At 40.8% G+C, this 24,696-nt stretch overlaps 1 protein-coding gene across 6 annotated transcripts; it reads right to left on the bottom strand.

Annotated features, from left to right (window-relative positions):
• Window positions 1–4,907: 4,907 nt before the first annotated feature.
• On the bottom strand, window positions 4,908–23,288 carry LOC110074172 (transmembrane protease serine 12). Of its 6 annotated transcripts, none has more exons than XM_072990916.2 (7): window positions 22,641–23,288; window positions 21,084–21,282; window positions 19,776–20,041; window positions 16,312–16,454; window positions 14,834–14,947; window positions 14,060–14,193; window positions 8,065–9,455 (listed from the first exon to the last, which is right to left on the bottom strand). In XM_072990916.2, exons 1-7 carry the CDS (start codon window positions 22,741–22,743, stop codon window positions 9,404–9,406), a joined length of 1,011 nt encoding a protein of 336 aa, XP_072847017.2. In that variant the 5' UTR covers window positions 22,744–23,288; the 3' UTR covers window positions 8,065–9,403. The 6 variants fall into 6 exon arrangements, with proteins under 6 accessions (XP_078240537.1, XP_072847017.2, XP_072847014.2 ...); XM_072990913.2 differs by having other exon boundaries at window positions 22,428–23,288; XM_072990914.2 differs by lacking the exon at window positions 14,834–14,947 and having other exon boundaries at window positions 22,428–23,288.
• Window positions 23,289–24,696: the final 1,408 nt, after the last annotated feature.

Raw genomic sequence — 24,696 nt, forward strand, 5'->3', positions numbered from 1 at the left:
CTCAGCTCTTGTAAATTCAAACTCATGGCTTCCTTTGTGGAATCAATCCATCTTGTAATTGGTCTTCCTCTCCTCCTGCTGCCTTCAACCTTTCCTGGCATTATTGTCTTCCCCAGAGGATCCTATCTTCTCATGATGTGCCCAAAGTAGTACAACCTCAGTAGTGAAAGTACTACTGTATTTAAGTTGTGCAGTATTGTTTAAAATATATGCATTCAGTTCTGTCCTGGAGAACAATCTTTCTTATAACCCAATTGTCATTTTCAGTGATTTTTTTTTAAAAAAACTAACATATATCTCTATCATATGCTGAAAGGATAACAATCACTGGTTAAAATTCTGGTTTTTAAATTTATGCTGGATGATATTATCAGATGTGGCCATGCCATGGCTGCTTCAGGGCAGTTCAGAGCTTCCTTGTCCCTCGCAGGTTCTAAGAATCCCTACTGATCCCCTTCATCATGGGAAAGCCTTTGAGAAGCCTGGAACTGGAATGAGGTAGGGAATGATTAAAAGCTGGAAATTGCTGCTGCTAATCCCCAGAATCGGGGCGAGGGAGGACTAGGATGTTTTAAAGTGCCCTGAAATGGCCACAGCATGACTGCAGCTGGTGATATCATCCAAGTTATGCAATGTAGCTCTGCCAGTGGGTTATCAGCCACATTGTAATTTACATTCTGTAGAATTTACACATGGAAATGTATAAGCGATTGTTGGAGTTTTTACATTGTACAGTATTTGGAATTAAGTTGTTTGTGTGTGTGTGAATAGTTTGATGATTTATAAAAAATAATGCCTTTTGCTAAAGATACTGTATTTTTCAGTGTACAAGGTGCCCCCATATATAAGACCCTCCCTTTTCTAACCCAACATTTCTTTCTTTGCAAGAAAGTGGAGGATGAAGGCAGGGATCAAAGTGCTTTGATGATTCCTGCTTTCCCCCTCCACTTTCTTGTGAAGAAAGTGGAGGAGGAAAGCACTTTCTTCACAGGAAGGTGGAGGGGAAAAGCAAGGATCAAAGCACTTTGATCCCTCCCCCCTCCTTACTTCCATGTATAAGATGACCCTCAATTTTTAATCTAAAGATTTTAGACAAAAGTATAATCCTAATACAGTATAGTATTTGTTTCTAAGTTAAAGCAAAGCATTTGCAAAGGAATTTGGGATCTTTCTTCCAATGACACTTCACCTGCTCCACTCCGGGGCAGTTACCATTAGCCTGTGGCCAATTTGGTTTTCTGTTCATGTATTTGCCGCTACAGAGGGGGTATTTGTATTCATATCCCAGGGAAGACAAATAGGAATATTGCCACTACAGATGACAAGGCCCTTTCGACCCTCCCCCCAGAACTCACTGGTCTACTCACTGGGCTTTGTGTGATGTACACGGCTATTGTCTGATACATCACACCAATCGTGTATCTACCCTGGCCAGTGCCTCCCTGTGCTGCTGACCACCCAACAGGTAAGTGGAGAGACTTATCATCCCACCTCCTTGCCAGAGTGGTCAGCATTGCAGGGAGGTGAAGAAGTGCCAGGCAGGCTATTTATTTATATTTATTTATTTATTCAATTTGTATCCCACTCCAAAGGCTACTTCCATGATTGGTGTGATGTTACTAGTGACAGCCACACATGCCACACAAAGTCCGATGAATGGACTGTTATGGTTCTAGGGGGCAGGGAATTGATCTCTGTGGCACCTGTGATGCTGCACTTTGTATTTGCATCCCCCAGGATATGAGTACAAAGCTCCCATGTCTATTTACCACTCATCCTGCAGATGAAAAGTGTTGTTCTTCCCATCTATCCGAGAGAGCTCTACTTCATGCGCATGTACGGTTCATTTGGTGGTGCTCTGGCACCCAAAAAGCAAAAGACCTTGTCCACACCAGTGGGAAATTCAGACTCACTGATTGTAAAGTTCTTAGCAGGAAGGGTGTCACTCAGCATTCTGAGCAGAACACATATTGCTACTCTGCACAGTAGCAATATGTGTACATACATATTTATTCATATATATACTCTCATATAAGCACTCTCTCTCTCACACACACACACACACACACAATTTCAATGCCATTGTTATGTAAAAACTAAAAATTTGCAAGGCACACTCATAGTCAGCTGAGTTTTTTTGAGATAATGGGAGTTGGGGATGGACAACAGACCAATAGCACCCTATCATCAAGGTTGTGATATCATGTTACCCATCCTCCCTTATTACTTATCCATGAGCAATACAGTCTAGTGACCTTAATCATGTGTGGTCAAGCATTCCTATGGGCATTGAGACCAGCCAAAACATTATTTATAAATTTTTAAAAAGAACAAATGACAGCCAACATGTACAAGCACAAGTCAGGATTACATTTAATTGATTCTCTTATATAACTTCTATACATGCAGAAACCTTTATTGGCATTACAGGGTACAGGGAGTACACAAAATAGTTACATTCCAATACCGGGTAGGGGGAAGGGTGAGGTTGGGATTATAGTAGGCTAGGTTCAGAGAGATTTACAGAGGGTTTAGGGTAGGGGGAGGGGGGGAGGGGAGGTCTTCATAACAGTTAGAAGAAAGTCAGCAACTTGACTAGTGATAAAAGACGAGAAATCACTCAGGAGTATGGGGGTAAGGTCGGGGGAAAAAGGGGAGAGGGAAGAGAGGAGTGGGCCTAGTAGCCGCTTACGGGGGATGTTGTGGGATGGGCACCGGAGTAAGATGTGGTCCAAGGAGTCGGGTTCGGATGCACAAGAGTGACACAATCTGTTGGGGCGGGGGATTCGAGTGAATCTCCCAAGATGGGCTGCAGATGGGAAGATATTCAGCCTAGCGAGCATAAAAGCTCGTCTTTTTTGAGGGTTGGACAATTGGTTAAAATAATTGGAGGGGCGACCAAGGGAGGGGGATAGGCCAAAAGCAAGAGGAGAGCAGGTGGGGTTCAATTGGGAGAATAGGGTTGCATGTTCAAGGTCATAAAGGTTGGATCTAATGATTTGATATGCTGAGTTGAGGTTCATGTCGGCGAGAGTTTCAACAGAGAGAGATAATGACAATAGTTTGGCTTCTATGAAGTGAAACCACGTAGAAGTGTAGGGGTCCTTTAATAAATCTTGTAGGATCGAGTCAGAGGGGGTTAGGAGGTGAGTTCTGAGCGAGAACTTGAAGGTGGTGGTCCAGGCTAGGGTAGAGGGTAAGTGAATACCCAGTTCTAGAGTAATGGTGGAAAGTCTGATAAGATTAGGGATCCCGAGGATTTTCCTAAGAAAGGAGGCAGCCACCTTATCGATTTCAGAGTTTGCTGCCTCGATCCAAATTGGGACTCCATAAAGTAACTGGGAAATTGTCTTGGAGTATAAAATTTTGGTGGCAGCAGGTACATACTGATTACCAGAATGAAAGTGAAAACGGGAAATTGCACTGAGGGAGAGAGAGGAAGAAGCAATTGCGGAGGTGCGGTGTGGGCTCCATGAGTGCCGAAAGTGGAAAAGAATCCCCAAGTATCTGAAGGTCTGGACCTGTTGGTATGTGGAGTTACCAATTCTCCAGGGAGACGGGGCCCAGGATTTGCCAAAAACCAGTATTTTGGTTTTCTCTGAATTTATGGTTAGGTCGTTGCTGGAACAGTATTGTTGAAAGGAGAGGAGGAGCTTGCGGAGGCCCAATTTAGTGATAGAGAGGAGAAGGGCGTCATCCGCATACATAAGAAGAGGGGTACACGAGTTGTTTAGAGCAGGGGGGGAAAAGTCAGTGCCAGTTAGGGAGGAAGGGAGGTCAGCGAGGAAGAGGTTGAATAGGAGGGGGGCTAGGATACATCCCTGGCGTACGCCCTTGGTGACAGGGATATTATCTGTCAGGGTGCCAGCACGGTCAATCCTGATTCGGCATGTATTGGAGGAATGTAACCGCTGTATTAGAAACAGGAGGCATTGATCAATCCCCCAGTTGGAAAGTTTCCTCCAAAGTAAGTCTCTACTGACCGAATCAAATGCGCCTTTGAGATCGATAAAGGCTGAGTATATAACTTCTATTAATAAGATAATTAACTGCTTCCTTATTGCAATGAAACAAATTGTTTCTTATATCCATAAATTATATATTTTTAATAATGACAAAATATTCACTTCAAAATATCACACTATTGAACAATTATACCCCCAAAATGTGCTTTCCTGAAGAGTTCTACTCATGCAATAAAAATATTTTTAAATGCCAATAGAATTCTTCAGGAGACCCTCAAAATGAATATAGTCAGGGTGAGGCTGTCAGCTGTAGGGAGAGTGAAAGACTGAAGTGCCAGAGGAGGCCCAAAATACCTGAAAGCCTAGAGGCCCAGCCATGGGTTAATATGGTCCTGCAGGAAGGGAAAAAATGGCATCTGGTGGACTACATCCTGTAGGCTTATAATGTTGACTATCATGTATTGTGGGAGACCCAGGTGGCCAGGCAGGTGTGAGCTTTGCATGTGTTGAACATTTGACCTCGTCTTCCCTCGTGGGTTGTTATTACTGGGCTTAACTCATAGGTATGGTGGATTTGGTAATCATCTGTTAAGTCTCCAAACGATAAATCTGTAAGTTTGAGCAGAATTGAGGCTCAAAGGAAGCAAGCGGGAGGGGTTTGATCTCCTTTGAGTCCTGCCTAGCCCAAATACTTCCTCGGTGGATTGTTAGGTTTGATAAAGCCGGTGCTGGTGTAAGGCAAAGGAGAAATAAAATCTAAAACTTAACAGGAACAGTAAATGGAAAGGGATTTTTATTCTACTTTGATGTCTCTAAGTGGGTATCAATAACAAAGCCTTAAGGAAATGGCTTCAAGGTATTTGTAAATAATAATAATAATAATAATAATAATAATAATAATAATAATAATAATAATAATAATAATAATAATAATAATAATAATAATAATAATAATAATAATTTATTGTCATTGTAAGTATATACACAGTATACCTATACAATGAAATTCACAGACACCCAGAGACCAGACACATGCACACACATAAAATTCCCCAAACACTCCCCACCCACTAAAAGTCCCCCACTAAAAATACAAACATCTACACCGCAGGCCAAGTAACACAGTCCAACTAATTATTCACTACTGGTGGTCTTTAAGCTCATTAATTGCAATTATAGCTCTGGGATAAAAACTATTGAGAAAACGTGTGGTCCGAGTCTTAATTGTTCTATATCTTCTGCCAAATGGTAACAGTTCAAAAAAGTTTTAAGCAGGATGGGAAGAGTCTCTCAGGATGCTGTGTGATTTCCTTAGACAGCGGGATGTGAAGATGTCATCCAGGGTTGGTAGCTGGAGCCCGATGATATTCTGGGCAATTTTAATGGTTCTCTGTAGAGCTTTTTTGTCCGCTACAGAGCTACTCCCAAACCATGCCAGAATGCCATAGGTTAGGACACTCTCAATGGTGCTACGATAGTATGACAGAAGTAAATGCTGAGATAAATTTAACTTGCCGAGCGTTCTCAGGAAATACAGCCTCTTCTGTGCCTTCTTCATTAGCATGTTGGCATTTATAGTCCATGAGAGGTCCTCAGAGATGTAAGTACCCAGAAATTTAAAACTACCAACTCTCTCCACTTCCTCACCGTTTATGTACAGTGGTAAATGTACATTTCTCTTCCTCCTAAAATCAATTATGAGTTCTTTAGTTTTTTTGATGTTAAGTGTGAGATGATTTTCTTTACACCAAAGTATCAACCTTTGTACTTCCTTTCTATAAGCAGATTCATTGTTCTTATTTATGAGCCCCACCACTGTCGTATCATCCGCAAATTTAATAATTGCATTGGTGTTATACAGTGGGGTGCAATCATGTGTGTACAGGGAATAGAGGAAGGGACTTAGCACACAGCCCGGGGGAGCTCCTGTACTTAGTACCAGGGTAGAAGAATGGTGAGATCCCATCCTTACTGACTGTGCCCTATCTGTCAGAAAATCCTTTATCCACATGCAGATCTCCTGAGGTAATCCCAGGTTGATCATTTTAAAAAACAACCTATTTGGTAGAATGGTATTAAAAGCAGAGCTATAATCCACAAACAACAGCCTCGCATAAGTTCCCTGTTGTTCTAAGTGGCTCAATACAGTATGGAGTACAATGGACACAGCATCATCAGTAGATCTATTTCTCCTGTATGCAAATTGCCATGGGTCCAAAGAAGGTGGAAGACTAGCCTTAATGTAATCCAGCACCAATCTCTCAAAACATTTCATAACAGCAGATGTTAAAGCTACTGGTCTATAATCATTGAGAGATACCACAGCTGACTGCTTGGGGACTGGCACTATAATAGATGTCTTCAGGCAAGTGGGGACTGAACACTGCAACAAGGATAGATTGAAAATATCCGTAAAAACTCCAGCTAATTCTGCAGCACAGCCCCTAACAACTCGTCCCATGATTCCATCTGGTCCAGCTGCCTTTTTAATGTTAATATTCTGGAAAGCGCATCTCACATCTGAAATCTGCAGTACTAGTGGTTGTCTGTCGATGGTAGATTCTAGTGATGTATTATAGACAGTAGGTACTGGAATAATGGTTGTTCCTGTTTCCACCTCAAAACGGCTGAAAAATTGATTTAACTGCTCAGCCAAAAAATCACTGCTGTTACACAGACTGTTTTTGTTACTCTGCCCCGTGATTTGTCGTAGGCCATGCCATACTCGACGAGTGTCAGAACTCTCAAGATGTTGCTCAATTCTCTGGCTGTACATAGTTTTGGCATCCCTAATGCCCCTTTTCAGTTTAGCTCTGGCCTCTCTGTACTGTAGTTCATCACCAGAATGAAAAGCAGCATTTCTGGCTTTTAATAAAAGGCGCACTTCTCTATTTAGCCAAGGCTTGTTATTAGAAAACACTCGTACTTGTCTGGTGGTAGTAACAACATTGATGCAGCTTTTGATATAAAACAGTACTGTCGAGGCATCAGTATCAACATTGTCCTCCTCAAACAGTGCCCAATCAGTGCTCCTAAAGCAATATTGAAGTTGCTCAGATGCATCCACTGGCCACACTTGTATTTCTCTAATTGATGGTCTGATTCTTTTAACAAGAGGTCTGTATGATGGAATCAAAAAAAGAGATATATGATCTGACTGTCCCAAGCTAGGCAATGGCTTCGCCTTATATCCATGCATGATGTTACTATATACCTGATCCAAGGTATTTTCCCCTCTAGTGGGACAGTCCACATACTGATAAAAGTTAGGGAGGACGGTCTTTAAATTGGCTTGATTGAAATCACCTGCTACCACCAGCACTCCATCTGGGTAGGCCTGCTGCTGTTTGCTGATAGCAGTTAACAAACAACTCAAAGTTGTGGTTGTGTTAGCATCAGGAGGTATATATGTTGCTGTTATTATAACAACATTAAACTCACGAGGCAGGTAAAAGGGGCGGCATTTCACTGCCAAATACTCCAAATCAGGAGAACAGTGAATGTCCATTATTTTAACATCTGTGCTCCAATTATCGTTTGTGTAAACACAAACCCCTCCACCTCTGCTCTTCCCAGATTCAATAGATCTGTCTGCTCGATGTACTCTGCATCCTTGTAGTTCAATTACCTCCCCTGGGATGGAAGAGTCAAGCCATGTCTCTGTAAAGATCATAACGCAACAGTCTCAAATATTTTTCTGTAGGGAGATAGTAAGTTCCAACTCCTCAATCTTGTTGGGTAGAGATCTAACATTTGAGACAAAAAGACTTGGCAATGCAGGCTTGTGAGGATTTTTGCCTAACCTCACTCATAGACCGGCCCTGCAACTTCTTTTCTGCTTGCGTTTTCTCCGTGTTCTTTTCTTCCTGACAGGGAGAGCATGTATATGACATGTATATGAAATCTTGAAAAGGACTAAAGGCAGCTTACAACAATGAAAGACAATATTTAAAGTTGAAAACAATTACTATACAACTCTGGTTAGTATCATTAAAAGACGATATTTAAAAGCTATGAATAAGGAATCATAGAATTATGTGTTTTCCTTTCTTGCATACCAATTTCTTCTTCTTAAAACATCTATTCCCCTTTCCTTTCCTTTTGTTTGCTAATATAGGTGAACTTTATCCCATGCATGTAATGTTTTGACAAGCCTTAGGAGATCACATGGAAAGGAGGGCAGATCTCCCCTGCCATTAATTGTGGATTAAAGATGATCTTTCACCAAGCTATTATTTATAGCTACAGCCACAGTCAATTTATCAGAACTCATTTTAACAACTTCATGGAGAATTTCGGATCCTATCCCAGGTAGCAATAGACTGAAGAAACAGAGAGCAATTTCAAGCATAGTATCTTTGTTAAACCACTGTTTAATTCTGTTTTTCAAATGCCACAGAAAGAATGGCAATGATGAGAACTGGTCAAGCATGTTTCTCCTAGAATACAAAAATGAATTTAAGGGACAAAATCATTTAATTCCAGAAATTATTGCCCTCTTTTGAGAGGCAGACTATTGCTATTATGTAAGTAATGATTGTTTTCATTCCATGTTTTTAAAATATCACTACCACACACTATTTTATCTAATTTTTAAAACCCTTCCAGGTCAGTATAATAATCACAGAGTAATTATATGTGGCTTAATATGGGTGATCACAGAACAAAGGAAGACTAATTGCCTTAGAGAGAGAACAAAGGAGTTGACAGTGGATATCTGAGCCAGCGGAGCCTACTGGCAACGCCCTGAGAACTCTTTAATTTCCTTAGCATGATTACATTGTATGTTATGAGAGAAACAGATAGGATACTAGTTGCCTAATCGTAACTAGGATTGGCTAAAAATAACGCTTTGATCTTATGCTCTACCTTTAAATGAAAGGGCAGAAGAAGGGGTTACCCTGCCTGCTGGCAGCTGCTGCTTCCTGCCAGGAGTGTATGCACATCACTGGAACAGAATGCAGCTACAGCCTTTAAGCAGAAGTTTCCCACATTTCCCCCCCCCCCTTTTTTTAAGCAAAGGCACATATTCTTTCATATATTTGTAAACTACATACATATAAGTCTTTACAGCAAAGGCCTGAGGGCGAAGCTTTGAGACAGGTAGTTATCATGAAAAAGGAGGTTGGTATACATTGAATAAAGCAACAGAAACTTATAAGGAGTATGAGGAGCATAATTCCAAGAATGAGAACACAACACAACAGCATCACGGAATTGGCATTCATCTGCGAGATAATGGCTGCTAGAAAGGTTTCAGGAGTTTCTGGGATCTGCTGCTGATTTAGAATTCCACTCAGTGTCTTTATCATCCCCCATGTAACTTTGGGCCGAGTGCCCTCAGGTCGGGCCAGGAGCTTCCAGCGATGCGCAGTCATCTGGTCCTGCTCCAGAGCCATCGCTGGGTTGAATTAGGTTCTGCAGGTTGCGATGCCAACTCATTCTTCCGATAATATGGCCTCACACACCGAGCTGGGATCCACAAGGGGCCTATGGGAGTAAGCACAGCAGCATAGCCGCAAACCCATGTTAGTAAAGGGGCTGGACCCTCCTACTGAGGGTCGCGAGGCTGCTTATAAGTCACCAGTGGCCGTTCCATGGGGATTTCTTTACGCAAGTGTTTCTCTATTGGCGACAACTTATGCTGACCTTCAGATACAGTTACATGATTTAATGTGAATAATGTTATTGATACTACATCTGGAACATCTTGGCACTTAATCCCTCTGTTTTTTGTTTGTTTTGAAAGGAATAATTTAAAAGAGCAGTGCGCTTGTTCTACAATAGCCTGTCCTCTGCAGTTATAAGGAATATCATGAGAAAATCGAATGTCCCATTCAATACAGAAAGTGGTAAAGGTGAGAGAGGTATAGGCACAGCCATTGTCTGTTTTTAAGGCTTGAGGCTGGCCCATAATTGCAAACATAAACAATGTTGTATGACATGGTGAGAGGTCTCGCAACGAAGAGTAGCCCAGATGTATCCTGAATAAGTATCAAGTTAGATGAACATAAGAAAGAGACGCAAGAGTAGGAACATGAGTGACATCCATTTGCCAAAGCTCATTGGCATCTGTTCCTTGTGGGTTAACAGCATCAAAAGGAAAGGAAATAGCAGACATTGAAAAGGAAGAGCAGGAGGAGACGATGTCTCAAGCTTGAGAAAGCGGAATAGAAAATTGCTTATGGAGTTGTTTAGCACTCTGATGAAAAAAGGAATGGCTGTCAATAGGACTGGAAAAGAGGGGACACAAGGAACAAAGAGAAGAGTCTGCACGATGATTTCCCTCCGAGATAGTATCTTGAAATCCAGTATGAGATTGGATGTGAGCTGCAAAAAAAGGTTGTGATCTAGCAGCAAGGAGATTTTTTAAAGTCAAAAACAGGGAAAGTAAAGTCAAGAGCAGGAGAAAGATAGGCATGTGACAGATGAGTGAGAAGGTTAAATACATATTGAGTGTCTACCATGAGATTTAAAAGTTGATCTTGAAACATTTGAAAGGCAAGGATGACAGCAGCCAGTTCTGCATGCTGAGCAGAGCTCTGAATAGAAGTAAAACAGGTTTTCCAGGTTCCGGGAGGTTGCTGAAAGGTAATCACGCCTCTGGTAGGCGCACCATCGGTAAAAACAGTTAGTGCATCAGGGAGAGGAGTAACAGTGAAAGGAGAGGAAAAATGAAGGGATATTTGCTGAATGAATGTTAAGCGAGGGTCTTTAGGTGGATTAAAACTTATGTCACCAATATAGTCTGCAAAAGCAATTTGACAAGTTAATAATGTAGACATTAAATGATCATGGTCAGCTTTGGAAATAGGAAAGTAACAACACAGAAGATCCCAACCTGTGAGTTTTTGGCACGATGGCATCCTTTGATTACAAGGTCTGTAATCGTATTTAGAGTGGAGTAAACATTTTGGGGAAGAGTGTTAGATAAATAAACCATTCTGCTACAGAAATAGCCTTGTCAGACTTCAGGCTACACAACAACCCAGTAGGCAATTGGGGAGTGTTCGAGATAACCAGCTGCAAGGGACCAAAAGAAGGAATGTGGTCGACCATAGTACATGACAAGGCTGCATTAATTTGATGTATGGCATGTTTATAGTGTTGATGGGTATGGAGTCAGCAGGAGACTGATGTCTCGGAGTGCGTTAAACAAAGGCTGCAATTCATTAGTACGAAGGCACAAAAATGGACGGGCCCAATTTAAGTTCCCGTGGAACTGTTGCAACTGCACTAATATAAATCAAGATTGAGTTTTTAGTTCTGGTAAGAATGTTGAAGATGTAGCTTGCAACAGTTTGTGCCGTAGATAAAGAAACAGAGGTGTGGTTCGTATCTTTTCTGGAGCTATGTGAAGGCCTTTTCCCTCTATGCAGTTAGCTAGAGAATCATAGACAGTAGTGGAGAGGGATTACCCAGTCACCAAAATGTTGTCCATATAATGATATACAAGCAATTCAAGATGTTTCAAGCAAAATTGCTGTTAGGGCTAGATCCACAAAATGTTGACATAAAGTCAGGGAATTCAACATTCCCTGAGGCAAGACTTAGGACTGATATCTTTGAGTACGTTGGAAATTGTTGTACACAGGGACTTTAAAGGAAATTTTCCCGTTTTGTGGTGCTAAAGGAATAGTGAAGAAACAGTCCTTGAGATCTACTATCATTAACTCATGGTGTTGGGGTATCAAATTTGGATTAGGTAAGCCGTATTGTAAAGGGCCCACAGGTTGAATGCGCTTGTTAACTTCCCAAAGGTCGTGTAGCAAACACCACTTCCCAGATTTCTTTTTGATGGTGAAAATGGGAGTATTCCACGGACTGGTGGAATATTCTATATGTCCTTGATCTAATTGCTCCACTAAGGCCTCCACTGTGTGGAGCTTTTCTTTAGACAATGGCCATTGATCAATCCAGACAGGTGGTGCAAGGAGCCACATTAATGGCAAGGCTGTGTCAGATTGCGTAGAGGCCTGTATTATAAATTTGTCTGCAATTTTGCATCAACCTTTTTCAAGAGATCCCGACCCCAGATGGAAAAGGGAATAGGCAGAATGTAAGGAGTGATTGTGATTTGTCTAGGAGAGTCACCTAGACTTTCCAGAACAATGGGCTGAAGGCTTTTCTGGGCTTGCTCATAGCCTCCAACTCCTCAAATGTTGTGGGCTGTGTGGGATAGCTTTCTGGCCAGTCTTTCTTTGCAATAACGGTAACGTCAACTCCTGTATCAATCAGGCCATTAAGAACAAGTGATCACATTTTAAGAGGAAGTTGGGGCTGCGAGTGCTTGATGGTAGTTAAGGCAGCAAGTCAAGTAGAACCAAAATCCCCACTACGAGGGTTGGTAGAAGGACCCATCTGTGTTAATGAAAACAACAACAATTGAGCGATAGATTCACCCGCAGGTTTGAATAATTAAGGGTCCTTCATAATCCCCCTCAATGATGCCTGGTACAACAAATAAACCCCATGCAGGGACGCTAGAGCAGGGGAGAATGAGACACACAGTGTCTTTGGGTTTCGTTCCATAATGTGCTATTTTTGACTTTGTAGACAGCGAGAGGGAATTGATAGTCGACCTCTTCGGCTATGATCAGATCATGACCGGCATTTTTTAATGGTAGCAAGTCAAATTTCTTGAATTGGAGTAGTATTCACTGAGTTCCCCCCACTTGACCCGGGGCTGGAGGCCCACTCGACTTGGAGTTTCCCAGTGTTGGAACAAACTGGCATTGATTGGCCCAGTGATAACCTTTCTGACAGCGGGGGCATTTTTTTAGAAGGGTGTTTATTTTTTGGGGGGGGGGTTGATCTGCATTTGTGTCTGAAGTGTCCTTCCTTGCCACAGGAAAAACATTTACGATCTCAGGTGGGGTTCAAGGAGGTAGCCATTGCTATGGCCAAAAGCTGTGTCTTAAGAGTTTCTGTCCCAATATTCAGACATAATTTTAGCATGGCAGCAATGTCAGTCTCTGGTTTATTGTAAATAGCCTGAAGGGCCGTTTTACAATCCGTGTTAGCATTTTCAAATGCCAGCTGTTTCATCAAAATATCAGCAGCCTCAGTATTCTTCACCTGCTGTTTAATCGCTATGAAAGACATATAGTCCTCTGTAGGGCCCTGACGCAAGTTGGCAAAAGACCCTAAAGGGGTACTTTTGTCTGGGATTTTTAACCAGGCTGCTTAACAATGTCACCCACTTGTGCCAATCTGTTAGGGATGGCCTGTTGTGCTATGGTGACAGAGTCCATCTCCATTTAGCATATCTGCAGACACAGCAATATTGTTTTGTAAATTATCCATGGCCAGAGTCGCAGTGGCATCTTTCCATTCCTGCATAAACAATACATATTGCGGAGAAATGAGCATAGCTTTAACCAGGGCTTTCCAGTCGGCTGGAATAAGATTTCTATTTCCTCGTAGCCAACAACCAGCCCAAGAGTAAAATTGCTATGGGGAACATTTTTAACTACACTTTTTTTCAACTCTTTAAATGTGGCAAGGGGAAGACCCTCATGAACACGCTGTCCCTGATTGTTACAAACCACAGGACAAACAGACATAAGGGGGAGGGCAACAGCAACATCCTCCGGGCTTCCTTGGGCCATAACATCAGATAACATCTGCTGCACTGCTAAATGAGGAGTGGGAGAAGGAGGGGGAGGAGAAAAGGGAGAAGGGGCCATTGGAAGAGTGGCAGGAGCTGCCTAGGAAGGAGGATTGTTTCTATTTTCATGGAGATCTGGTGGCTTAGAGGGTGGCAAAATCTGAGGGGCTGTTGGAAGTTTAGCTAAAGACTGGGCTAACAAAGCATTCACAATCTTTGAAATTGCGTCCTGGCAAAGATGCCATGAATGGAGGACTTTAACTGGAGCAACAGGGTCTTTGTGCAGTTTATTCCCAAGTTTATCCCAACCTGAAAGCTTAAAACTGCCCTCTTCTGGACACCAAGGACAACAAGTACCTATTTGTGTCATTAAATCCTCTATTGAGGCAGATACATCATGGTGGCCTTCTTTATGGAGCAAGCAAATCAGGTCTGTCATATGCTGATGCTGAAGTGTTTCCCATCTTGAACAAATAATACTCACTGGGACCCAAAAGAAGATGCGACAATGCGTTTGGAGCCTGTGTCCAGCGAGGTGAACTGCTTTGATTTCCTCAGGCGATGTCCCTGTTCGTGTGCCAAATGTGGGTGATCACGGAACATAGGAAGGCTAATTGCCTTTGAGAGAGGACAAAGGAGTCAACAGTGGATGTCCGAGCCAGCAGAGCCTATTGGCAATGCCCTGAGAGCTCTTTAATTTTCTTAGCATGATTACATTGTATGTTATGAGAGAAACAGATAGGACACTAGTTACCTAATCATAACTAGGATTGGCTAAAATAACCCTTTGATCTTATGCTCCACCTCTAAGCGAAAGGGCAGAAGAAGGGGTTACCTCGCCTCCTGGCAGCTGCCACTTCCTGCCAGGAATGTATGCACGTCACTGGAACAGAATGCAGCTAAAACCTTTAAGTAGAAGTTTCCCACAGCTTAATGTGCTTAACATTTTGTACTGAATTTTTTTCCCCAAAAGTGTTAACGGTAGATTACCATGCTTAGATTATACAGCATTCATTATTATTAAAATAAAAAACCCTTTACATAAATTTTATTGTAAAACAAAATCAGTACATACAAAAAGAAATTCCAAGATCATTCCAGTATAATGAAAGAAAAGATTTCCTCTTCATTGTGGAAACTGGATAGTTATGGCTCCCACAGTGAAAAAGAGAAAGAGACATTGAATGCTAACGTTGGTTGTTCTGTTAAACACAACAGCACGCGAATTTACCCAACGCCTGTAATTCATTATACGTACATAGACTCCTGGAAATTTTGGTCGGCCACAGCCAACACCATAGCTGGTGATTCCTAATAGATAATATTTCATTTTATTTGGAAAATAACACATCAGAGGTCCTCCACTGTCTCCCTGGAAAATGGAGACAAAAGAATCTTGCTACTGATATTCTGAAGTTTCTGGATAAAAAGAAATTTTGAGCCATTATTCTGATTTATGTCCTTCATAAACTTGTCAGAACAAATTGCTGTTTTTAAAGAAATATATATCACTCTATAGCAGAGCTCCAAAATAATGTGTTCTGCATTACTTTTTGGACTAATGCCAGAAAGAAGCTTTTGATTAATCTTTTGGGCATTCCTAAACAAGAATTTAAACTAATTCCACATCAAATCTTCACTTTTTAAAAAAGGCAGCCAAATCTCCTTCCTCTTCCAAAATCAAGTGTATACAAGGTAGTTCACCCCTGGCTCAATAAATGCTTTATCTAAATGTTAGATGACAAACCAAATAATTGATAGCTCTGGAGTGATTAGAAGGGAGAGTGAAGCTGGGGGCAGCAGCAGACGCGTGAGTGGATGGTCCGGCCCCAGGGAGATGGACCCTTGTTACGTCCAGCTGTGTGGGGGAATTTGTATACGAATACCCCCATCTCTATTACTGAGATCATGGTCACTGATTCTTATTGTACCAACATCAGTTCAATACAGTTGTGCCAGAACTGCGGGGGGGGGGGGGGGAATGGTCCAGCCTCCCATGGATCATGATTGCAAAATAATATTTTGGCTATCCAGAAAACACTTGATCTTAAAAGGGAATTATAATCCTCTTTCTCTTTGGAGAGGGGAAGAATGTATTGATATATACTCTCTGGAGAAAGTACACTAAACTATTGTTTACATCCAGTGCTCTGATCTAGTATGGGTATGTATCTACTCAAAATGAAGTCAGATTGCATTTATGTTAGATAGCTATGGTGGGTATAGAACTGGCACTTTAAAAACATGAGCATGGAGGTACTGAGAATTCCAGCTATAGTCTCAATAAGCTTAATCTTATCTGTGCCTTATTCAAGATACAGCTCAAGTAATGCATTATCAATTTAGTGTCTGGGATAATAACAAATATAATGCTGCTGAAAATCTTTTTAAGAACTATCTGCTTTAGATGGAAGCAAATGGTATTTTGAATGGAAGAATATAACACACTTTTCTGTAAGGCTCATCATCTTTTCGTCTCATTGCTACCTGATTCCTTTAGCCTCAATTAAGATAATCACTGAGACATAGCCATACTTAATAACTGCATATGATTTTAGAGAAGAGAAATACAAAATTGTTAATTTTACAATGATACTTCTAATGTCCATTTTATTAATAAACAATTTCAGCTACTTTCAGTTTGCAAATAAACTAGAGCTATGTTGATATTATCAAGTCTCAGGTTACAGGAAATTTTGACAATATGTTTTAAAATGGAATTACTCTTCATTTTACCTGGCAACTATCAACGTGTCCACCTGCGGAGCCAGCACACATCATGTTCCATGATACTTCCCCAGCATACCAATCATATCTATTACAGATATATAGTGGAATAAGATCAACTTCAGCCTCCTGTAATATATATGTGCTTCGGCCTGTAATAAAAACACACACAAATATTGTTGGAAGTTGCTGCATTTAAATTCTATAAAGTAATACTGCTCTTGAGCTACTTTTAGATTAACAGTCATTTTTCTTGGGAAAAGGGGGAAATTATCTCCTGTAAATTTATCAAATGGTCACATTTAAAAGAAATTTTGGAAAAAAATAATATTGAAAAAGGTAATCCAATGACTCATGCAATCTAATATGTGCATATCAAGCCCTAACTAGAGGGTTAAGGGAATTTACAACCTATATTGTTTTACATTGATTGATAAACTGAGACTTCAAAATACTTTTCTAATATATGCATGGTAGTGAGAATGCAGATTAAAGTTCATCCACGCCCCCACCTTTCTGCCTTACTTGCCACTGATAAGGCAAAAGGATATCATTCTGTTACATTGAGGAGAAATTATCAAACCTGTATTCACAGGTCTGAAATTTAGTAAAAGAGGAAAACTTGGCAGACTCAATTAAATGGCACATGTATACATTGCTATCTCATTTTAACTCCAATATTTTGAAGGAAACTCTTAACATCCTGTCACAATCCCTCTCTCATAAGAAAACCAAGTATGATAAATATATTCATTTACGTACTATGGATGAAATTCTGTCAAGTTAACCCATAATCCTATGGTTTAATATATGAACTGACTGTTCTTTTTTGCTTTATTTAATATGCCATTTCTGTAGAAGTACTGCAGATGCTGGGTCTTGGGTGGAACCTCTAAGTTATCAATCAAAATGCATTTCTTGTAATGGCGACAAAGCTGACAAATCTCTCACAGATAGGGTTGTTTGCATATTGTCATTCCTAAGTATCTTTTAAAAATACTCATGGCTGCAAAGATCTTTGGGTAACTCTGAAACAATATGCGAAAGAGAGATAGGAAAAAGAGAGAAGGAACAGAGTGAGCTGTCCTCATGAATAGAGACATTGGAAACAGGAGAGAGGGAAATAATAGAACGGGAAGAGTTGATTGTAGAAGAAAGAGAAAGTTGAAATCTATCTGGTGGAGGAAGGAGAAAGAGAAAAGAAGGAGTTGTTAAGTATACCAGTATGGGAGGAGGATATAAAAGCTGAAAGGGGGAAAAGAGTGTTTAGAATATCCAGGGGAGAGAGTAGGAAAGAGAAGAAAAGCAGAGAGAGAGAAAAAGGTGAACAGGGATATGAAAGAGTGTGTGGGTTATTAGAAGATTTACCTAATTTGAAGGTAGGAGGATTACTACCAAACCCCGACTTGTCAAAGGGAAAGGAAACTTCGACAGAGGTGCTGAAATGAGACAGTTATGGTCTTTCCGCGGAGGTCACTTGAGGAAGGTGATCTGACCAGACCAATCCTTCAGCCAACCACCACCGGAGGGAGATTGGGCCAGACACCCTTGTTGCAGGACAATTTGCGGGGTTCAGAGTGCTCCAGTGAGGAAACCCACCAACCGGGAATGTTTTGGACCAGCCTCTCAATGAACCTTGCCAATTTACAGGTGGAGTTCTCATCTTCACACTTTGGACAGTTGCCAGATCTCACTTGTTTTGAACACATAGAAGTTGTTGTGAAATCACCAAATGTTAAACCAAATAAATCTGTTAATATTTCAAAAGAGGCTCAGTTGTCATTTCCCGCCAAAAGAGAGGAGCTGCTTCAAATTTCTCATGAACCCGATCACGCAATATAAATAAAAGAAGAAGCTGAGTGGTGCTTTCAGTGTCTAAGAGAGCAAACTATGAACAAATTATGTAAAACAGAAAACTTCCATTTTAAGTATATTAATAAAAATAAAGTAAAAGTTGTAACAGTTTGGTCACAATAGTTCTTACATACTGTGGCCAGTATAAATCTCTCTGTGTGTGAAATGGTCCTCAATATACTCACAGCAAAGAAGCTTTATGAACTGATAGAACTGATTCTCACTTTTAATACTTATCCACCAGGATTAAAAAAAAACTTTAATTATTTTGTTTTGCCCTTTAATTATTTTGTTTTTCTTGGGGAATTTTTTTTTCAGTGGGGGAGTTGCATTCCAGTTTACTTTAGCTGTGTCTGTGCCTTTGTCCTGGTGTCTGTGGGAGCATGTGCAATTAAAACTCCCTGAGATCAGCTGTGATGTCAGGTATGCGAATTTTCTCCTCAAAAGAGAGCAAAGGGAAAGACAAGAAATCTTGTTTCCCTCCGCACCTGAAAAGCTCGTTAATTTCACCTGAACACAGCAGGAAATTGCTGAATGAGGAACCTCCCCAACACAGGTACCTCTTGCTCTCTGTTTCATGTATACTTTCTTAAGGATTTGTTTTCCACACCTTTCTTTCCATTTCTTTCTCTTCAATTTATGAAAGTAATTTCTCCCATCCCCACAGTCTATAAAAAGGGCAGAGCACGTACATATCTTTTCCAAAGAGAGGAGAGAGAGAGAGGAAGAGAGAAATGAACAGGGAAGGAATGGGCAAGTTGGAGGAGGAAGTAAAGAACAAATTAATGTGAAAACTCAGATTACATTCAAGAAAAAATTAAAACAGGTATGGATGCTTGGAGTGTGTCATTCGAGAACTGTGGGGGAAAGTAGTCACAGTTCCAGCACACATCAGTGTGAACAATACACCTTATTTGGATGAACCCGCTGTTACTTCTGCTCCTCAGCATCATGGTTCACAGATAAACAGCATGGCACATATCTTGTCCTTTTTTGGCTGGAGCAAAAGAGTATTCTAGTGGCAAAAATTGTTAGCACAATTTTTATCCTGATTGGATAAAACCTATTGTAATCCATACCTATTGTAATCCAACTGTATGGCCCATGGCTGAAACTCAAGGATACTGTTTAAAATTCATCAGCTGACAATTGCAGAATGCCTACCTTTTATGTCTAATTCTATGTGGATCCTGAATTACCATATTTACTGAGTATAAGACGCCCCCTTTCTAACTCAAAATGTCTTTCTTTTTAAGAAAGTGGAGGGGGAAGGTAGGGATCAAAGTGCTTTGATTCCTGCTTTCCCCCTTCACTTTTTTGGGAAGGAAATGTTTCCCCCTCCACTTTCTTTGCAAAAAGCTGCTTTCCCCTTCCACTTGTTGCAAAAAAAGTGTAGAGGGTGCTTTCCCTCTCCAGTTTCTTTGCAAAAAGTGGAGGGGGAAAGCAGGGTCAAAACGCTTTGATCCCTCCCCCCTCCTCACTACCGTGTATAAAACAACCCTCAATTTTTCCTCTAATTATTTTAGGAAAAAGTTTCATTTTATACATGGAAAAATACGGTAAATGTGACTTGAGGACTCCTTTCAACTTCAAAGGTTGGTTTTTCTTTTCTGTTTTACCTTTCTCCTTTAGGCTTCCCCATCCAGCTATGTAACATGAAGTTTCCTTGGTTATAAAAACAGAACTGTCAGGTATGCAGATGGGCTGGATATAGTCATTGAATATGACAGATTTTTGTAGCTTTATCATAGCAATATCATTTTCATACGTCTCCTTCTTAAAATCAGAATGAATCATGATAGCTTGGACCAGGCATTTTATAGTATGAGTTTGGTATTTTAAAAGGTGATGCAAACCAATCACAACTCTCCAGAAGTCTGGATGCCTAGGAGAAAATGAAACTATTTGTAAAATAAATGATTGCTATTTACCAATTATGCCAGATACTATATACATGAAAACCGTCTTTAAAATTACAGTATACAAGTATGAATGAATCCCCTTCAATGTTTTAAAAACCACTCCTGAGTTATAACTAGAATTCTCAAAACAAATACTTCCTTCTAGTGTGGTTCAAGTAGAATCTTATCTATCTCTATATAACACTAATAAACCACTCAAACTACTTGCACATCTTTCCTAGTCAGATAAGAGCATGGTTATTTCATTAAATTCTCTGCAACCCATCTCTCATGATTCAGTGAAGTACAGTACTCAGAATTCTAATGCCTAGGACCAAACACTTAGTAGCTAAAAATGCATCTGTATCCTTCTAGTTGGCATTTAATAAAAAGTAGCATGGATCACACAAAATGTGTAGAAATAATTGAGAATTATGTTTATTCTTGTGTAAATCTTGTCCTAAAACAACCAGAAGGCTCCAGAATTTGACTGAAGTCTTCCACACAAATCATGTTTGTGTTTTGTAGCTGTGCAGCCTTTCACTTCTTTGGGCTGCTTCTTCCTCCACCCTTTCTCTCGCCTCCAGCTTGCTTTCATGTTCTTAAAAATTCCAGATAGCCTAGATCCAACTTGCTTTCCCCTGGTCTTACAGTAATATTTTTTGCTTCCTCCTTCCCTTATTCATAAGCTGTAGATATTGCTGCTGTACCTCATCCATCTATATATGGACAGAAGAGGGGGACTGCTCAGCTGGCATCTGACAGCATAGAAACATTGGCAATACAGGCAGTCTTTCTGTCATGCATCCCACAGCTATTCACATTCTATTCAGTTAAACAATTATAGATACCATAGAGACAAACGATACTTAGAACTTGCCAGTAGTGAGAGTGACCCTACAAGCAAGTTTAAGATAAAGTAGGTTCAAATGCTAATTATTTTATAAACATCCAAATTCAATAATAAATACTTTTTATTTCACCAAATGAAAAAGAAAAAAAAATTCAGAATCAAAGGATACATACGTCCATTGTTTAATGCAGTGTGCTGCTGTCACCACTGTATTATTATTAATTAAAGATCCACCACACACATGGTGATATCCTACACCAAATCGGTAAACTTGAAGACTAACTTGCCATGGCCAGGCCCCAGGCTGCGCATCATGTCCGCCTACAATCCGAGGCTTTGTTCCAAGGCCCATAAGGGGCGTTGTTCCACACTCTAGAAATCAAAACACAGTTACTCTTTAAGATGAAACACTTGTAAGAATTCCATAAAACACAGCTTTCATTTGGTGACAATTTAAAGGTAGAGTATATCTATGACCCAGTTTTAAACAGATTAGTTTGCTATAGCATCAGTCCAGCACAGTAATTCTGTTACAAAACAACTTCATTTGGAAAGAATATGCAAACCTGAAGCTATGAATTTCTGTATTATTTGGGGGATAACCGGAGCTGAGCTACCCTGACCCTGATTAGTCAGTGGAATCTGAATGTGTTTCATTTTGGCCCAAAGTTTGTATTATTTGGAAGCTCCAAACATATTGCCAGAATATGTTATGTAAATGTACTTTGGATCATAACTATTTAATTCTGGTATAGTAAAAGCACATGCTTTTCTTAACCCAAGACCCATACATTTTAACAAAGAAACATTCAAGCTACTGTAGACCAAAATTGCTCTTAATTTTGTTTACTAATTTTGCCAGAAGAGTTACATCCAATGTGTGTTGCACCTACACACATTAAAATATCCACTCCATATCTTGTACATGAAATATAACAGAAAGCATCTTCACTCCAAGCTTTGCAGCCACCTATTGTTTAGAGGAAAACTGATGGACCCTCTATGATTTTCATGCTCTCTAGAAACTTGGGGACTAAAACTCTGACCGATCTCTCAGGAAATATTAAAAACATTGCTTCTGGGCAAAACCTAGAAACTAAACACACATTTATGCGAATAAATCCACAACAACTAGTATGTGGTGATAACGTTGCTTTTCTTTGAATCTAACAACCGTCACAGCACACAAGATAGACTGTGTCCTCCTCGTTAAATTTTCCTCACAGTAAGGCACTTCAGGCAGGACCTCGTATCGGTTTTTCTTGAAAGAGTCATGGGCTCAAGAGCAGTCAAACAGGCACCATTTACGGCTTCCTTTACCAAGCTCTCTACATCTCGCTGAAATCTGCCCTTTAACGGCGACCGTTTTACACACTTTGTACCATAACCGCACTCATAGCAACGGCAGTTCTGAAAATATTATTAAAAATTACAAGGGTGTTTCCCGTCACGGGAATTCAGGGCAAGCAGCTCGGGACTGCTTAAGGAGTTTCGTCGCTCCCCACTCCCACTTGTACCAGAGAGCAGGCCGCTGGGACTCGTCGCCCGGGTAATAATATCCCACTTCCTCGGGATACTCTCTGCGCAGCCGCACTCCACCTCCAGGCCTTCCCGGCAAGTTGTCGCTCGACGACAGAGGGAGCGAGTCTTTCGTGACCGAACTGCTTCGACGCCCTGTGCCGAGACATACCGCTCTGGATGTGGCAGAAGGCAGGGAAAGCCGAACTCACCATCATAAAACTTCTCAGCGAGCAGGGCTTCGGTCAGGGGTTCATTCAAGAGCACAAGTAGCGCCCAAAAGGAAGCAGGGGGTGGGCGAAAAAGCCGCCTCATCTTCCTACCGGAAAACAAAATGTCGCCCCCCCCCACTTTGGTCGGGTTGTGGGGAATAACCGTCCTGTGACGGGAGAAAGAGAGCGGCGGGGCGGCGGCCCGAACACTCCCCGTCGAACGCGTCTTCCCCCCGCCTGGCCCGTCTTCGTCGTGACCCGCCTCTTTCCCTCGCTTTGTACGGGTCTCTTGTCATCTCCCTGATACCCTTTAGACGGGGTGGGGGGTTATAAGTAAGAGACCCAAAGATTGAGAGCGAACGAAGGACGTGCGAGGGCGCAGCAGAAGGGGGCCGGGCGTGACATAATACTTCAGTAAGGCTTCAGCAACCGTTTGGCAGCCCAGCTTTTAACATATTCAAACGAAGTCTTCTGGGACGCTACAGAATGTAGCAGGGAGGTGACGGGATATGGGATGTCACTTCAGCATCATCAAGAAGGCAGTGATTGAATGCTATTTCTGCTTTCAGAAATATTCCGGGTTTTGCCTCTTACTGCACAACCCTTAAGAGCCATTTAGAGCTGGGTTCAAATTGCTTTGCCATGGGGGGATTCAATGGGGGAATGGCAGCAACCATAACACTACAGTATTTTTAAAAATTTCTCAGATCCCTGGAGACCCCAAGTAGGATGCAAAGTTGACAGTACGTAACACAATCCTATGCAATAAGTGTTAACAGTTATTACAAGCAAAGTATGCCTAAGCTTGCTGCCTTTGTCTAATTGCTTCATCAACATCAATTTACTGTATTAAATATTTTATTTCCCATCTCTCAAGAGACAGAAATTTTGTCTAGTATATGCAAGAAATTTTGGGATGATTAAGGTGACCTGATGCAAACGGAGCACAACTCCTTTGACAAGACTAGGGAGAATGGATTTTGGATTTTTCTCAACAGAATTACACTTGCTATCTTTCCTTCTTGTCTGCAATTATTATGAAGCTGCAAGTACAGTATATTTATCTGAATTTCTTAGCTCTGAAAAAAGTAGCATAGGACTGCAGGATAGAGCTACTCTGTTTCCCCTAAAATAATACCTAACCTGAAAATAAGCCTTAGTATGATTTTTCAGGATGCTCACAATATAAGCCCTACCCCCAAAATAAGCCCTAGTTAAGTGAAACCCCGCCCTCCACCATTGTGCAGCAACCAGAACATGACATGACTATAAAATAAAACATCCCCTGAAAATAAACCCTAATGCGGTTTTTGGAGCAAAAATTAATGTAAGACCCTGTCTTATTTTAGGGAAACACTGTTGAACTTCTTTTTGCACCTTTTCGTTTAAGGTGATCCCACCATATGGTAAATGGGCTGCAGAGAATGACAGAAAGGTGCTTTAACATTTTACATCCTGGCTTTCCAAAACCACTGAAACACAAGTAGCTCAGGTCATTATTAAAGAATTAGCAGAAATGCCAAGCTTCAGAAGTGCTAGAAATATATTTGTCTCCCCAAGTCTTCCCACTTGGTACTTTTTTATCCCCCTCCTTTTCTTTCTCTCCATCCTTGTATTTTATCTCCTCCCATTACTCAACTACCAAGCATCAGGATTTTTTCCTCTCATAAATGTTTGACTTGTCTGGTGGCCATGCAGAAGGAAGATTCATGAAACTGCCTCACATATCCTAGGTATGACTGGTATTTTATTGTTGCCAGTGACTGAAAATTACACAGCTTTAAAACTAAAATTTACCACTCAGAAAACAACCTTAGGACATAAATCCATAGTGTCCCTTAGTATCTATGCTAAGTTTTAATAGCTTTCACAGTCTTGGAGCTGTAGTGGAGACACATACATACGGATGTTTTCTCTTTTGTTATTATTTTTAAATTAATCAATAACCAACATAAAAATGGTGCACCACTAAGTAAATATTAATACCATGTTTTCCTGAAAATAAGACAGGGTCTTATATTAATTTTTGCTCCAAAAATGCATCAGGGGATGTGTG

Source organism: Pogona vitticeps, chromosome 2, assembly GCF_051106095.1.
Source record: "Pogona vitticeps strain Pit_001003342236 chromosome 2, PviZW2.1, whole genome shotgun sequence".
Lineage (NCBI taxonomy): Eukaryota > Metazoa > Chordata > Lepidosauria > Squamata > Agamidae > Pogona > Pogona vitticeps.